The sequence below is a fragment of the Dreissena polymorpha genome, chromosome 16, assembly GCF_020536995.1.
Source record: "Dreissena polymorpha isolate Duluth1 chromosome 16, UMN_Dpol_1.0, whole genome shotgun sequence".
Lineage (NCBI taxonomy): Eukaryota > Metazoa > Mollusca > Bivalvia > Myida > Dreissenidae > Dreissena > Dreissena polymorpha.
In genome coordinates, this window is record NC_068370.1 from 16,407,882 (window position 1) to 16,425,385 (window position 17,504).

At 34.2% G+C, this 17,504-nt stretch overlaps 1 protein-coding gene across 1 annotated transcript; it reads right to left on the bottom strand.

Moving 5' to 3' along the window:
* Nucleotides 1-558: 558 nt before the first annotated feature.
* On the bottom strand, nucleotides 559-16,800 carry LOC127862695 (RNA 3'-terminal phosphate cyclase-like). Its single transcript, XM_052401946.1, has 11 exons — nucleotides 16,603-16,800; nucleotides 12,782-12,882; nucleotides 11,886-12,029; nucleotides 9,497-9,620; nucleotides 8,145-8,203; nucleotides 7,494-7,635; nucleotides 6,867-6,985; nucleotides 6,371-6,429; nucleotides 4,797-4,891; nucleotides 3,376-3,480; nucleotides 559-1,752 (listed from the first exon to the last, which is right to left on the bottom strand). The coding sequence occupies exons 1-11, from the start codon at nucleotides 16,762-16,764 to the stop codon at nucleotides 1,666-1,668; spliced, it is 1,197 nt and encodes a 398-aa protein (XP_052257906.1). The 5' UTR covers nucleotides 16,765-16,800; the 3' UTR covers nucleotides 559-1,665.
* Between the last annotated feature and the right edge of the window lie 704 nt (nucleotides 16,801-17,504).

Below are 17,504 nucleotides of genomic sequence, written 5' to 3' on the forward strand. Positions count from 1 at the left end.
TGGAATCAGTGATGGACATTTGTTAATATTCCATCTGTGAATGTGTCTATTTAACATGCATTGTAAGGCAGATGACCACATGTGAACAAGATTATATTCATTCTTGAAGAATTTAGAGATATAATTCATTAAATTCATAGCAAACCAATACACTGCCATCTCTGTCATAGGACATTACAGCTTATATCTTTAGATGTGAACAGGAGATTACCTTACATCAGCAGTTCTCAATTATGATGTTGAAAATTTATTGATTTGCTGTTGTTTTTCTTCCAGTTAAGTTTTCATTACAGCACAGTTCAAAATTTATATAATGCTATATGATTGTAGATTTTATGAATGAGTTTGCTCCATCATTTCGTATTCCCGCAATACATTGGAAATTGTTTCAGAGTCTGAGACTAAGTAAAACTCAGAAATTCTTATCACAATTGATTTAGCAAAATATACTGTGTATATAATAGCATCTAGATATTAGATATTGGTTTCTGCATTTAGTGACTTAATGTAATCAACTATAAGTAATTCTGATAATAATCAATTAAAAGATAATCAATTTACTATTGTCTGTTTATTTGTCTCAAAATACAACATAACAATTGAAAAAAAGGGTACATTGCATTGCTGTATTGCACTTTCTCTTAAATAGCCCAATCGGAAACAACTCTCTCAACAAGTGACAATGGTAACATTTCCAAGAACACTTAACAACTTCATTTAATTGCACTTTATACACCGTCAAACAATTCGGTCAGTGATGGGTTAATTATTATTTATATTAGATATCTGGCATACAGACAACCTTGAGCAAAAGAAAACATAAATTATTGTTGCATTCTATAAACAAAAAGTCAATCAGGAAATACCAGTAATATACGAAATACATATTTATTTTAAACTAAATATTTAAAAATTCCTTCTGTTACTAGTAAAAACAAAATGTGTGTTCATAGAGCATGGATTCCCCCACATTACACTTTTTTCTCAAAACTCCACAATGTCAAAACCATGCTGTTGTATGGTTCAATTGGACTTTTGACCTCTAAGTGTGACCTTGACCTCTGAGGTAGGGAAACCGATTTTACACGCAACAGATCCAGTAACCGGTACTAGGGTTTACATTTGTGCCAATTTGTTCTAAAATCGACCAATATAAGGCAAAAGTTTGGGTGAAAAGAAGAATTTTAAAGCAACTTCACTGCAAATTTTAACCTAATACTTATAAGTAAAACCTCGACCTTTGAGGTAAGCAGACAAAAGTAATCTCCTGATGGTGATTATTTGTGGTAAAATCCATAAAAGTATTGCAAAGTTATGGCTGAGACAGGAATTTTCTGTGTCATGGCTGAAGTTTACCTTTGACCTCTAAGTGTGACCTTCACCTTTGAAGAAGGGTGTTACAAACGACATGCTGTCTTATGATAAATGACATTTGTGAAAAGTAATTTTAAAAACCATCAATAAATGGCAAAGTTATAGCTGAGACAGGAAGTTTTGCGCAGAGGTAAAGACCCACCAAGACAAAGGGTGCAACTGTTATAAGCAGCTTTTTACAAAGGGGGGCTTAAACAAGAAACATTACGCCTGCAATGTTAAACGTCAGAAAATACAAATTTGTGTTTTTATTACGGCAACATCACTTAGTTGAAGGTAATTGATGGATTTCTATATATTGTTCTTATTCTGCAGTCCGATTCCCTCGCATTCTATCACAGTCTGGCCAGCCGAGATCTTGTTGACAGTGAACTTGGCCTAGAATAAAAATAAACAATTTAAGGAGAAATACCTTTTTAAAAAGACAATGGCTGTAAAATAATATTGATGTCATTTTTGTCTTAAATATACAACTTAGGACAAAGAGGATAAGGTACGAATCTTCTTGGACTCCGCTCTTTGCTCCCTATCTATTTATGAGATCTCTCCAACACTAGATTTTGTGTACACCATGATCCATAATTTACTGGAGATTAATTAATTTCATTTATATCAGTACTGTAAATAATGTGATCATCAGAATATTTATGACTGTTGACACAAATCTTTATGCTGCTGAAGGGTTAATTCATTCAAAAATTGTCAGGCAAAGTTAACACAAGTTTAAATAGTTCTTATTCGGAACTCTCCAGTCTGGGTTTTTCCGATATTTGAGCACGCGCGGTAGGTACAAACAAAAGCTGACTAGAATATTTTAAAAGAGAGTGAATCAATAATTTCTCTTATCGCTGAATAGTCAACACCACTTGTTCTGCTCAAACGTTCGTTATAGTTGATAAAAATACCATGATTTAATCATTTTTCATTAGATGAACTAATCTCGATCGTGTTTAATTTGTAAGAATACTATGTAACACGATATAATGCTGCATGTACATATAAACAGCTTCGGTCACGTAACTATGTCATTGCATATACTGTGCGTAGGCCTGGGCATAGAGTGTTAATGGAAGTTTGTCAACGAAACTACCAAGACATTGACTCCATCGTATATATATTATACTATTCAAATATATTTTAAATCATACAGACAAGTACCAAACAACAAAAACCTTACTATCCTCAGTCCATTCTTATTACTAGAACTAATATATTGTTCCATATCAGTTGGATATTTATGTCTATTGATATCACTCTATTGTGATGCTTTTCTTTAATCTAATATGTAAAGTAAAGAAAATTATTCGCTAAAGACTAAGACTTTAAGATTAGAAGGCACTTCAATACTGAGAATTACCATACATTTCTTTTATTTGCTATATCTATAAAGCATGCCAAACAAAACAATAACATGAATAATGTGTTTCAGAAGAAATATTGCATATGCATAGGTTCCTTCATTACCATACAGCTGACAAATTCTTTTTTTCATGTATTTTAAGGATGTTAGCTACTGGACCCATTCATATTTGCGGCTGTACATCTAAACAGTGTATTTAGACTTTAATCCTGTATTAAACGTCTGACATTCATGTATATCAGTGTTAGATTTGTAATGTGTAATTATTAATAATAATAGTAATAGTAATAACAACAACAGACTTCAATTTTGACATTTCCTAAAAGAAACACTACTGTCGTTTAAATACTTATTATCCACTACTGATTAGGAACCAAATCGGATATTCGACGTTACTGGTAATAACTGTATTTATGACAATGTTTGTACCTCCCGCGTGCGCTCAGAAATCGGAAAAACCCACAGCGCGCGAATTCCGAATTAAATCTATTCCCATTGTTAGAAAATAATCTCAAGAGTGAATTAGCATTTTCTTAGCAAACTCTGTCTGAACATCATAAAGGCAAAGTTTCATTAAGATTGGGAAATTAAATGTTGCCTATAAAGTGTTAACAAAGTAAATGTTGCATGTAGTTTTGTACCTGTGTGAGCTGTGTAGCCACATGTATAGCAGTCTCAGTGTGCAGGGTGACCGGACCACAGCGTATGGAAGACTTCCCATTGGCCAGGGCCATTAGTATGATCAGCTGAAAATATTAAAATAAAATCATATTTAATATGATTAACTATAGAGCCCAAAATTCACATAAACAATTTTACATTTTAGACTGTAATTAAGTTTTTACAGTTTTTTTAAATAAATAAAACTAAATATGTCACAGACACAAATACTCTTAAACTCTTGGACTAAGGCCAAAGAACCATTTATTTAACGAGGGCTCAATTGCTGATGCTTAAAATCATCTTAATACATTCTCGAGCCTTATAAAAATTTCAAATTAACCACAATAAAAAAAGAGGGCCATGTTGACCTTGGTTGCTCACCAGAGTAGTATTTATGTTAAACTTGAGTGTTGACAAGGTTTTACTACAGCCATAATATGGAAATTTGCCCAGCCCCATGGTGGCCATGTTTTTCAACAGAACAGAACCATTTTCAAACTTGGCTTTGTTCCTACCAATTTTCATAAACATTGCACTCAAAATGAGACTTCTACAGTGTTAACAAATCTTTACTATGTCCATATAAGGAAAGCTGCCCTGCCTCCTGGTGGCCATGGTTTTCAACAGAGAGCTACCACTTTCAAATTCAACTGAGATATATTTAAAACCCAACTTACTGACCGACTTTCATGATGATTGGATAAAACAAGAGATGTGTTTGTCACAAACCCAATGCCCCCTATTGTGCCGCTTTGAAATAAAATTTCAATATATCATTTAGCAGGTTTAGAAATTATCTCCCTTTTAAAGCTTATTACCTCTCTTGGATTTTTGTTTTTTACTTTTGACCTTGAAGGATGACCTTGACCTTTCACCACTCAAAATGTACAATTTAATGAGATACACATGCATGCCAAATATCAAGTTGCTACACATGTATCTTCAATATTGCAAAACTTATCGCAAAACTTTAACCAAGGCAGACAGGCAGGCCAAAAACAATATGCCCCTGATCATTCGATCCGGGGGCATAAAAAAGACTTCTAGACTAGATTGTTAACAAGGTTTTAATATAGCCATATAAAGAAAACTGCCCCAATGCTGAACTCGGTCATTGAGAAAAATGTTCTGATCAAGTTTCATCAAGATTGGACACTACATGTGCATATGGCCTCTAAAGTGTTAGACGACAGAATACACTAGACGAACAAAAGGTGATCACAAATGCTGACCATGAGCACTTTGTGCTCAGGTGAGCTAAATACAGACATGAAAGTGAATTATAAAATATTTCAAAATGGCTGTTTGTGCTTGCAATGAAGAGGAACATGACATTTTAAAACATATTTTTTTCCGAGCCCCAACATAAGTTATTATGTATTCCCATCACCATGGTTACCTGATCCTGAAGGTAGTCGTCAACACACCCACCATGACAGAGCTGGTTAAGCAACATTTCCCCCACCTCCTTTCCCACCACATGGGCTGGGACACCTGCATTAGGAGAAATAGCCTTCCAGTTGTATGATAAAAAGGTATTTGCAGAATCACAAAAATTATACCTTCCCTGAACCCTTCCAGAATTGATATTTAAATAAGGACTGCGTGCCTATGACAACATCATGACCTGAATATTCTTGAAGCTCATATATAATTGGTCTCATTAAGTTATTTCTACAAAAGCAACATTTGAGCCCAGTGTTTTTACAAGCAAACTGTTCTCCCATCTGCCCCCACCCCTCTACAGAACCAGAAGTATGGGCAAGCCAGTGAAATCTTCTAAGCATTATTTACAGCATGTAGCTCAAAACATACTAATTGAATTATACATTTAAAAAAAAACTCGTTCTGGTAAAACTGGATTTTATGTCTGTTAGAGCTGCAACAATTCACCAACAGCTCGATTCGATTTCGATGTCAGACAGTCCGTTACCGATTGTTTCGATTCGATTCATCTTTCAACCTAGTTTTATCATATATTTACTCTTCTGCCTCAAAATAAACATTTCTGTTTAAATGTGTTGCATACCTAGATATCTTGGGCATTTGTGTGTTAGTAAGATATAGTTAAGTTGGTTCAACAGTGTTTTAAACTGTTAAAAGTGGGTTAAATTAACATTTGTAAGAAATATTTAGCAAGAAACTGCCAATTTTCTGACAAACTATGTCAATAAAACACATAAAAAAGAATAGCAAATTAGGAACTCAATATTAACATCAATAAACTTCTTACTAGAAGATTGCGTTAACTACACAATAATATAATAAATGAATAAAAAATAATAAGGCTGGCGACTTGAGTAGTTGCACTGGCGCTACCTCCTGCTAAATCAACATTATGACTGCTTTTGACATGTTGCATTAGATCAGTGGTTGAGCCGGATTTAGAGTACGTCAACCACATGTGAAACCAGTTTACATGTAGCTTTATCGGAAGGGCTACCATCCCGAAACCCAAAATACTGCCACACTTTTGATTTTAGCTTCTTAGGCGCATCTGATAATTTCAATTTGTCGGCCACAACTTTTTCAGCCATTTTGACGCTTTTTCCGAAAGTAGATCATAACGTGCTTATTGATTGGATGACTAAAGTAATAAGTAACCAATCGCGCGCGTCGTTATTACAGGTAAAGATAAAACCTATACCTTCCCGTATCAAATAGTCAGAGTACAGCGCGCTTTATGTATCTATGTCTATATGTTAAAGAATCGAATCGAATTTGGTAGGGTTGGTATAGTAATCGAATCAACGCATTTAAAACTGATTTTCGATGTATCGGATCGAATCATTGCAGCTCTAATGCCTGTTCTCAGTGTCATCCGAGATAGCAAGTGTGGTCTGCAAAGTCTCATCTGGGACGACACTTTACGCACACGCAATAAGCCCAGTTTTCACAGAATATGGCTCAAATAGAAATTAAAGATTTCTTAACATAATCTCAATAAACATTTCTGCTGCTAGAACTTCTCACCTTTTTTACCCAACATGGACGCACCAAATATACAGCCTTTGTCAGTTTCTGCACACACGCTGAAACACCATAATGGCCGTATGCATAATGTTATCATTTGAGATAACTTTACATGTAAATAAGACTACAACTTCTCAATATCTTATAGGTTTAAAATACAACTAGCGACTGCAATTTCTTAGCCAAAGGTTTTGAAAACTCTCTTTATTTTTCTTCACAAGAACAAGTTATTTTCAAATATTAAGATCAACTTGTGTTTCATGACACTGTGCCGAGGGAAATTCTGACACAATTCAACCCAGTAGGCAATTTTGGATATATTTCCTTTTAATGACATCAACATGGCAGACCATCAATTTTTTAGGCATAACAAGTTTTCATGGTATGTAACTTCGACATAAGATGCTTGCTGTCACAAAACGAAACATGGTGGAATGTGTTTCTGGAAACAGATTAATTTCCTCCCTCCTAACTGCTGTAAGATAATTGCACCTACATGATACCACAAGCGTTGCCCACACAGTTCTGCTCCTTGACTACGTCTATCTTGACTGGCACATCCCGGTAGTCCTGTCTTACTGCCCTCTCACAGCTCTGTACCATCTCATGGCAGATCTATGTCACACAAACAACTCAGAAACTTCAATAAAGTATTTAACTCCTCTGAATAATATTGCGGCAGATGAAATACTTCAGAAACTAATAGTTTCGATAGGGTATTAACACCTCAATATCATCTTGTGGCAGATCTAAACACTTTAGAAAATTCTAGTTTCAATAGGGCATTAGAGAAACCAGAGCTCTGTACTATCTCGTGGCTGATTCATAGGTTTGAAAGGCATGGCAAGTAACAGTAGTGTCCTTTGTTGGTTTAAACAAATATAACACAAACATATTCATTTTTAGCACGTTTGCAGGTAATTTTTCTTTTTTTAAATTTTAAGAACATACTTTCTGCCTTTATTGCTGTTGTTTTGACTTAACTGGTACTCAAATATCTTAGAAGAATTGTCAAAATTATATGTTTCACATATATTTTGAAAAGTTAAAACTTTCAAACTAATATAAACAGGCATAATTCTTAACAATGTAAACCAAAAACATAAAATCTAAGTCCACCCACCCTGATAGGCAGTATCCCTGCCACAAAAGCTCTCCCGTATATGCGTGTGACATTTCCGGGCTCCAACATGACCACGGGGGACAACTGCTTGACCGGGTACACAGTAACAAACACCTCTCCACCTCCCTTTGGGTAATATCCCCTGAAATACCACATAGCAAACTGTGCATCTCTGGCTAGCCTTTTATCTTAGTTAAAGCCTAAACTTAAAAGCTTGATAGCTTCAAGAGCTTTTAAGCTTACTAAGACACTGCAGTCCATTCAATGGTTTCCATTTCCTGGATAAGACCCGTGATAGGTGTATATCAACAGATTTTCAGAATGCTCACTGAGCTGGGATAAAACTCTAGACCTCATGATTACAAAGTTGACATGATAAGCTTATAAAATGAACAGCTTTTAGACATAAAAATAAAATACATATACAATTAGTTCAAACTGATAAGTTGTTTGTAGGCAACATGTCGAGACAATTGTTACTGTTATATTGAGAATATAAAAAAAGGGCTTGGTACATAAATATATTCCATATTTTAACAATGCAAAAATATAAAACGGATTCAATTTCTTTTAATAAATAAACTTGTTTGAAAAAAAACTACACTTAATTTGAATACATTCAATTTTTGATGAAGATTATTTTAAAATTACCTTCTTGCAATTTCACAGTCAAACTTTACGCCAAACTTTTCTGCAATAGGTTTAAATACCTGGAAAGAATTACAAGGGTTTTCAAACTTATGCAACAACTCCTGGTTTACAGCGTATTTAAGCACCAAAATAAATCCCCAAAATGAAAAGAAATCCCCTATAGGCAAAATTGCCCCAGTAAAAATAATAAAATCTAACATACTTTTTTCCCACTAAAGCCAGTAAATGCACTTAAATATAAGGACAAAAGTCCCTTACCCATGTCGTGGAAATAAACCTTGAAACAAGATGTTTGTGTTTTTGTTTATGCTCTCTGAGTAAGAACAGGATCTCCAGAAGTTTTGTTAACCTAGCTTTTATACTTTTTAGTTATGGCAGGATTCACACTCCAGAAGTTTTGTTAACCTAGCTTTTATACTTTTTAGTTATGGCAGGATTCACACTCCAGAAGTTTTGTTAACCTAGCTTTTATACTTTTTAGTTATGGCAGGATTCACACTTAAGTTTTCAATGATTGCCGTGCACATAGCAACTATATTGCTGTTATGATGAAAATAGTGAAATTACATGCATATTCACCAGAAATGTCACTATCCACATACATGTTTAATCAACCTAGTTAAATACATTTTGAGTTGTCAAAGGACGCATATTGTAGTTTTCTCTTATGTCTGAAGCCAAAGTCACCAAAATTTTTGTCTGATACAAGAACTAAAATAATATTACTATTCCTCATATGGCTTTTTCAGTTATCACAGGATTCAGATTTTTTGGACATAAAGACAGAAGGAAGGACAGTTAAATCTGAAATAACATGCATATTCCCCAATACGGCAATCTTTCCTCATACCAAGTTTCCTCATCTCAGCTTATGTCGTTTTTTAGTTGGCGTGGATCCAGATTTTGGTTTTCAAAATGGATGCACAAACGGTTCGGATATAAACCTTAAGTCCCCTGCAGTAACACTAATTAGAGACTAATACAAAGCCTTTCCTCAGCTTACATCGAAGTTTTGGGCTGATTGCATAGGCATTCTTTGGCCTTATTTCCAATGGCAGAGGTATTGTTTTTTTCCGTATCAAATACAAAAATTCCGCATTGATGTTCATGTTCAACTTCTAGATATTTGTAAAAAGAGCTGTTTAGTAAAGAAATCAAGAGTTTGAAGTTGTTATATCCATTAAACTGATATTCATGTTAAGTTTTTGTCGTTTTGAAGTTTTATTTATAAGTATTCAAAAGTCATACATCAACCAATAATACCTTTTATCTCAATTTAAAGTAAAGCCCTGATTTAAAAGGTTTACTTCATATTCCTTAACAGGCGAGAGAAGCTTTTCAAAGTGGCATACCATAACTGTGTAGTCTACCGGTGGGGCCATATCAGCGTTAGTACCACCTCTCAGTGCCATGGTACCAGGCCCGTTACCCATGAGGAAACACGGCAATGCTGCTTGCATTAACAGACATATACTCCTGAAAGGAATACAAACAGCATTTAAAGGACCTTTTCGCAGATTTTGGCATGTATTGAAGTTTGTCATTAAATGCTTTATACTGATAAATATAAACTTTGGATCTAAAAAGCTCCACTAAAAAACAAGAATACAATTTTTAAAAAGAAAAAAAGTAACTCTCAACTGGGCTCAAACCACTTACCCCTGGAGTAAAAGTCTAATGGTAAGACCACGCGGCCATTTGTGCTCATTCAATGAGTGCTGTATTTTATACTTTATATAAGCAATCAACGTTGTGTCACAAAAGATTATGACAACAACAGAACTCTCCAAATTATTCAATCGCTTTGCGTTGCAACGCTTTATAATTTTTAGGTTTTTAAATCCTAAAAAGATGCCTTTAATGGAGATTTAGAGCATTGTAAATGTTCAGTATTATAGTTTCCTCACAAATATCATTACTACAACAAAAATTTGCGAATCTGAAACACTTTTTAAAATTTTGTCAATTTACCAAAACGTGAAAAGGTCCTTTTAATTACATTTATCTAATGATCATGATACACATAGTAAACAGTTTTTAATGTAAACACTGGGAGTGTCTGAAAATCAAAACAAGAGCACTGCATAACAGGTGCCAACGCTCGGCTGCGGTTGCAGTTTTGAATCAATGAAAGGCTGTCTAATTTTTTTTTTAGAGGTCACAGTGACCTTGACCTTTGACCTAGTGACCCAAAAATGGGTGTGGCATGTAAAACTCATCAAGGTGCATTTACATATGAAGTTTCAAAGTTGTAGATGGAAGCACTTTGATTTTAGAACCAATGTTAAGGAATAGCACGGCATACGGCGGACACTGGACGACAGACGCCGAGCTGGCTATGACAATACCTTAGGTTTTCTCCGTAAACACCCGAGCTAAAAACAGTATAGTTACATCAATAATGACTTGAACAATTATTATTTTGCAGGATCTTATTCACATAATTACTTATCTCATATAGAACTCATCCCATGACTAATTAAAGTTCCCAAATTGAGTTCAGAATTCTTAAATCTCAAAAGATATACCCATGAAAATGTAAACACTTCATTGACAAGTTTAAAGGGTTAATTGTGAAAATTTCCATAGTGATGGTGCCACTAAATCTGTACTAGGACCCACTATAAATGAAAATCTTTTATATTTGGCTTTTGGTGATTGACAAAAACTTTCAAAATTGATTTGGTAATTTGACAAACTTTAACATGCTGCCCCGCTATTTATGGTGATAAAAACATAATTTCATCCCTTCATCAGGCAATGGATTGTCAAAACAAATGCCCAAATATTAAAACTATTATTTAATGGTGCCATTGCCAGGATAAAGTTGTGAAGCATAGAAGAATGATGTTATTTTGATTGTTTACATGACATAATTTGATATTTACCATGTTGTTCTGGTAACTACAGCCATTTTTCTTTTACAAGATATGGACTCTATTTTTTAAAAACGATGGGATCAATAGAATGCCAGGTAAGTGTCAAATTCAGATAACACTAACAACTCACCAAGACTTGTAACTTCTATTTATCATACCACCACATTGATATCTGCCTGATATAACGTTGCCTGATATATTTTTTTTATATCATGGTCAACAGGAAGTTCTTATATCAGTTGTGTGGAGGATGGTCATATTACTCATAATCAACTATAAAGTTATCATTTTTAGTAAAATTGAATCAGATTTAACAATACAAACAATTTGATAGCAAGATGTAATACATTTGTATATTTTAAATACAAAATGCAACACAAACAGCAAAAACACTTTTTTTTACAAATATTAAGCACGCGTGCTCATGACGTCATTATTAACACATCAAACGAAAAGTCATATTCTTTCCCGCTAAAACTGCAGCTTTTTAGCAATTTTTCATTTTTTCTTCAAAAATCGGGGTCGCAGAGGTATGATAAACAGAAAAATAGGCTACTGCCTGATCTTTTTGTAATATATAAAATAAGACTCGGCACGAATAAAATAACGGCTTGGCAATCCTCGCCGTTATATTATTCTAAGCCTTGCCCGATATATGACAAAAAGATCAGGCAGTAACCTGTTATCTTCTATATGTACTGGACTCAGGACTTATTGCACAACTTCTGGTATTTTCTTTTCACCATCTTGTCAATATGCTTGGTCGTCATTATTTCATGATGTGAAAATGATGAAGTCCAAGAGATTCTTATTGCATAAATTGTGATAAATAGGGCTTATATCCCATTGTTTCAGTACTCACCCTGCTGTATGCGTGTCAGCGAGGTAGTTACCAGCTCGGACCTTGCTCGGTTGAAAGACTATTTCTGTTGAGCCCACTTTCCCTCCTGTGAGTTTGCCACCACATATGTCACAGATCAGCTGAATACCCGTAAGATGCTGTGACCTACATGCACATGAAACATACATGGACTTGGTCACTATAATCTAGAGTTAATAAAAATACATAAAGCTCTCTTTTTACTTGATTTAGATATAACTGAATAATAATGATGACATTGATATAAAAAAGTCAATACGCATTATATAAAAGTATCTTTTTCTTTGAATTTCAGTAATTGAAAACTACAGACCCTCTGCTATCATTTAAATACTATAACACTGGTATGCACATGTACTGAACATGCGAATAGAATGAAACAAAACTCACAAGCATAACATTTTCAATGCAACAACAAAAGGCAATTAGAATTGTATTCTGTTTTCCAATGCATAAATACTCTATACATTTGTATTATTAACAACTGTCCAAAATATCTGAATAAACAAGACTATTGCCAAGCAATATCAGAAATGTCCTCTACCGGCTCCACCATTGTTAGATTTATTTAATATATTTGTTGTCATAGCAACCAGAATGTTTGATGCAGGAACATAATGAAATGACATGTAGTGTCCATATTGCCAGCTATCCAATCCATGTTTCAAGTTTCATAAAAAAATATGAAGGACTTTTAAAGTTCTGGCAGGATCAAGAAAAGTGTGACAGACAGACTCACAGACAGACGCACAGAGCGCAAACCTTAAGTCCCATCCGGTGAAACTGGTAGAAACCGGTAGGGGACAATAAATATAAATAATTGTAAAAGATATCTGCTTTTTTGACAGGTTGCTAAGCAATTTGTTTAGAATGAGTACCTCAGCCCTGGTTGACTCCTCCCAGCACGTATTTTGACCACCTTGACACTGTCCTGCTGCAGACAACAGAGTGCCACAGCATTTCTGAGAATTTGTCCTCCCTAGACACATGTAAATTGTAATATTCATGTTATTACTAATGTGCATATATGTTTACACCAATATGGTGATACAAAGTACCATTAGTTTTAAATGAGCAGCAAAGCAAAAATAATTAAGTTGTTAACTTTCTGTAAATAGTACACATAGGTTTACGTTTATTGTGTCTGTAGCATATGATCTATCTTGTTCTGTGTGGGTCAATGAAACATAAATAATAGATCACTTTTGTTTACATTTTACATAATTAGTATTTTCATGTTGAATCACTTTAACAAAATGAAGACAAGAACCCAAATTTAAACCATGCTGTTAAATTTCTGGGAAATAATTTACTGCTTTGTTTAAATCCTGCAACAATTTCGATACAAAATGGTCCGATTCGATTATTTTCGATTTGATTCAAATTAAATTATTTGCTGCTTATTTTGCAAACTATTTCATGTTTGGCTTGTCCAGAGCATGAATTAATATGTTTGGTATTTGTTTTTAACTTATTATGCTGCATATTTAAAGTGTTTAATTTTTTTAATAAAATTTAAAAACGCAACATTGTTTTATAAGTAACAAATTTATTGAACAAAACTTCCTGTTGAGTTATTCTTAAATAAGTAACATAAAATGCACAATGTATCACATGTGTTTAACAGAAAAAAACTACATGTAAGGCCTAACCAACAAAATATGTTTGTTTCCACTGACATTGCCTAAAAAATTAGGGTAGGTACTGGTAGGTAGGCAAATAATTTTATTATTATTTTTTTTTTTTTAGAAAATGTCGTACATGGTGCATCTTCTCATTTTTTGTGTACAACAGTTACTGTATGTACAATAAATTTGATGATGTATGTAATGCTATATGGCTTTATTTAAATGCTTTAATGAAATAAAAACTTGCTGTTCATTAATTTTGCATTTGTTGCTTTCCTTATTTCCGAGTTTAATGTTGACTTCTGGCAACGGCTTTAATAGTCCATTTTATGACCAATAAAAGGCATAACTAAAGTCGCAAAAAGCTTGACCCTCAGTGTCTATAGGGATTCAGTGTTGTTATACTTTCTGTTCCTTTGGGATCATGGAGTATATACTATATTATTTATAATTTATAATATATTAAATAGCCCAAAAGCTATGCTAGGGGGACGCGAGTGGTGTTGCATGTAACATTATCACCATGAACAGACCCAATCAAACTGGGTGTGCTATTATATTTCTTGGATGCAGTTTATGCTTCCATAGGACCACATTTTCAGATTATATTATGTACTGGTGTCGTGGGGTCTATCTACCAGGGCTAGCGCTGTCCCAAAATTTCTTTGAGCCAACCAGGTTTTTAATTTTTCGATGCGAGAAAACTGGTTTTGAAATAATTATATATACATTTACTATCAACTTGTTTATATTTCTTTTAATGACAACAAGGGCATATCACAGATCATAATGTAACATACATTTTTCAATATAGAAATAATTAGTATGGTACTTGTCGAAGTACAAACATAAGTTATTTTATAGATGTACATTTAATAGGGGTTTCGATTGTTCCAAATTTGAAATCCTGAAAATTAGGCCGGGGGTCTTGGAACCGCAGCCGCAGGAATCCAACAGAAATAAAGGGCAGATCCCCCACCCCATCCAGAGCCCTTACTAATTGTTCTTTTTTATAGTCTTTCCAATTGTATTTTCAGTTGAATACAATTTAAAATATTATAAACAACACCGTCCGTATCACAGCATGTGCATTCGTCAATCTATTTCTTCTATAAAGAACTTCGAAAATAAATTATAAATGACGAAAAATAATGTATCCGAAAACGAAAGTCCGAAAAATTGTACACGTTTGCCACATTAAATAAAATGTGCATATTGTTTGACTGCAGACATTGCAAAACCTAGCAAATATACAATTTGGTGACATATTGCTTTACAATAGCATTTTTTGTGGGTAAAAAACAATTTAATTATCACCTATTAATTTTAAACGATAATCGGCAAAAAGGGGTAACATCGTCGAAATAGAACTAATTATCATCCTTTAATTCAGATACGATGTTTGCCATCGGCCGCTATATTGCTGGCAGACAACAAGATCAACTGACTGTGTATTCCAAGTGTACAGTGTCTGCGCATGACTGACCCAATATTATGTGTGAGCAAACTTATTGCTGATTGGCCAGCTACCATGTGCGCTTCAATAACAATAAAAATGATATGTGGATAACGTAGACAAGTTTATTGAGCGTCGCCGAAAAATACGCGGTCCGATTTTTGGGCTAAAAAAAGATTAGGACCGGCGGCAAAAAATTTGGTAGGGTCGGGCCACCGGAAACAAACAATTATTTTTGTTACGCCTAAGTATACACAAAAAAACACCAGTTGAACAGAATGCACACAGTTTAGTAAACAAACCATATGGGTAACTTTCGTCAACAAAACACGTTTTGCAAGTTGCCTTTGCATCAGAACCTTCGCGAACCCAGAAATGTTCCCATACTTTTGATTTTCATTTTGACGTTGCGTCTTTCGGCTTGGATGAAGAAGCCATTTAACCGGCTGATGTAATGCTCAGCATGTTATTCATTCATTCATTGGATGCCATATTGGCTATTGACCAAGCACAAGACGTATTACAAATGAAAAGAACGTTTAGACGACGGATTTCGAAAGTAAGGTTTAAAATGCGGATCGAGTGAATCGAATTGAGTCCGTATTGTTATCAAAATCGTATCGCCGGCGTTGAACCGGTTTTTCGATGCATCGAACCGAATCGTTACAGCTCTACACCTAACACGCTATTTGAACTGTTGAAACATCAAATGTGTTGTTTACAAAGGCCAAGTTACATATAAATCATATTCATTTTTTTGTTATTACTTGTTTTCTAAATGTGATCTTGTATCTTCACTTTACACATTGTGTTCTTGTGTGAATTATCTGTTGAAAATCCTAAAAAGATCAAAAATATGTGGGCATCTTATAAACCATGTAAATTGTTTGAATCATATCTAATCATATCTAATCATCGATATTGAACATGGAACATGAATAAAACATTAAGATTGAGATCATTTATTGTAAGAATCAACAAGATTTGCATATAATTTAATATAATATGTTATCAATACACATATTATCACGCTTGATCTGTTGTTGCCCTAATCCTACATTTCATTTAAAGTGTTGCAAAATCTTTGACATGAATCAAAACTGAAATAGACTTTTGCAGGCAGAAATACTAATAAATGGCCTTTAAATTAATGTGTTAACTTTTTACTTTTCAACAGAGGTATAGCATGTGGCCGTGAAAAATGTTCAACCTCGATTTGGAAACGAGACGGAAGTAAACAGAGTCGTATATACATGTCGGCAAAACATACCGAAATGTTTGACAAAGAGAAGCTTCGATTAAGACTCAATCAATGTGTTTTGAAGAACAGGCCTTGAAGATGCTGTGTGCAAAATATCATCTTAAAATGTCAACAATTTATTGCGATACACAGTCTTGAACATCAAAGTGATCCGCTATCGGTAATGATCGGGTAGTGGTAACTTGACTGTATTTATATATCGTGTTTGTGTACAAAGTTTATTGTACGACAATTTCCCAGAGAGTGATCTTGTACAGTAATAAAGCAGAAGAAGAAAATGAAAAATATTCTTGCTCAAGTTCTGAAGTTGCTTGATTTCTTTCAAATTTCAAAAAACGATAAATCAGAAAATACCCCTTCAAGCTCGCTTCCATCAATAACAATTGGTGTGTCGCCTCCTCCATATGATGCCATTGTTCTTACGACTGAACAGATTAATTTATTCAGAAACAAAAGCTTGCCGGTTAGTTCTAATGCAGTTGTTGAATATTTTGCTGCCAAGTTGTGCAATTTCATGCTTGATTCCCATATTAAGAAAGTTAAACCGGTTCGTCAGTGCTACTAATCGATTAGCATTTTTATTAAAGGCTTCACACCAACATTATTAAAAGATATGCATGCAAAGATCGTGTTTATATGGCCAAGATTGTATATGCATCAATTTAAACACTGTACATCATAAAATTATCTATAGTTCTTCATGTTCACCCAGTTTAAATGTCTTGCCTTGTTTAAGTATTGTGTCGCCTTAATGACGTTTGTGACATGATTTTGATGTGGGAACGGAATATAATATGTAATCGATTGTTGAAAAACCACAAATATCAATCACCAAAGAAAACCATTACCACTCTGGATCAGCAGACGATTTATTTTTATATCTTACGGAGGAATCCGAGATAGCCGATGTATCACGATTGAACCATTACATGCATATGACAATCAACAATCATATTCTATTTTCTGCGTAATTCTATACGAAGAGAATACGGTTTATAATATATTGCCCATGGATAATTTCCAGCTCATGTCTAGCCTATCTGCCGGATAGGGTTCTTTAAGATCGCGACTTATGTGACTTCAGGTATTGCAGTGTATCACTGCCTTGCAATTGTATCGTACATATTGATTTCTTAAATGATTATAAAGCCGATTCTTAGATGAGAACATGTTTTTTTCATTTGCTACATAGTCTGGGAGGCTGTTCAAGAGTTTTGCTGATCTCAGAGTGAAGTCTAGCTTTCTTGGAGAGAGAT

Excerpts from the sequence above, each read along its gene's own strand:
- LOC127862695 (XM_052401946.1), bottom strand. The coding sequence starts at position 16,764 with ATGAAATTGCACAACTTGGCAGCAAAATATTCAACAACTGCATTAGAA. Across the intron at positions 7,636-8,144 it reads GACTGTGAAATTGCAAGAAG|GGGATATTACCCAAAGGGAG; the intron begins GTAATTTTAAAA and ends GTGGTATTTCAG. Across the intron at positions 6,430-6,866 it reads GGCAACGCTTGTGGTATCAT|CGTGTGTGCAGAAACTGACA; the intron begins GTAGGTGCAATT and ends ATGGTGTTTCAG.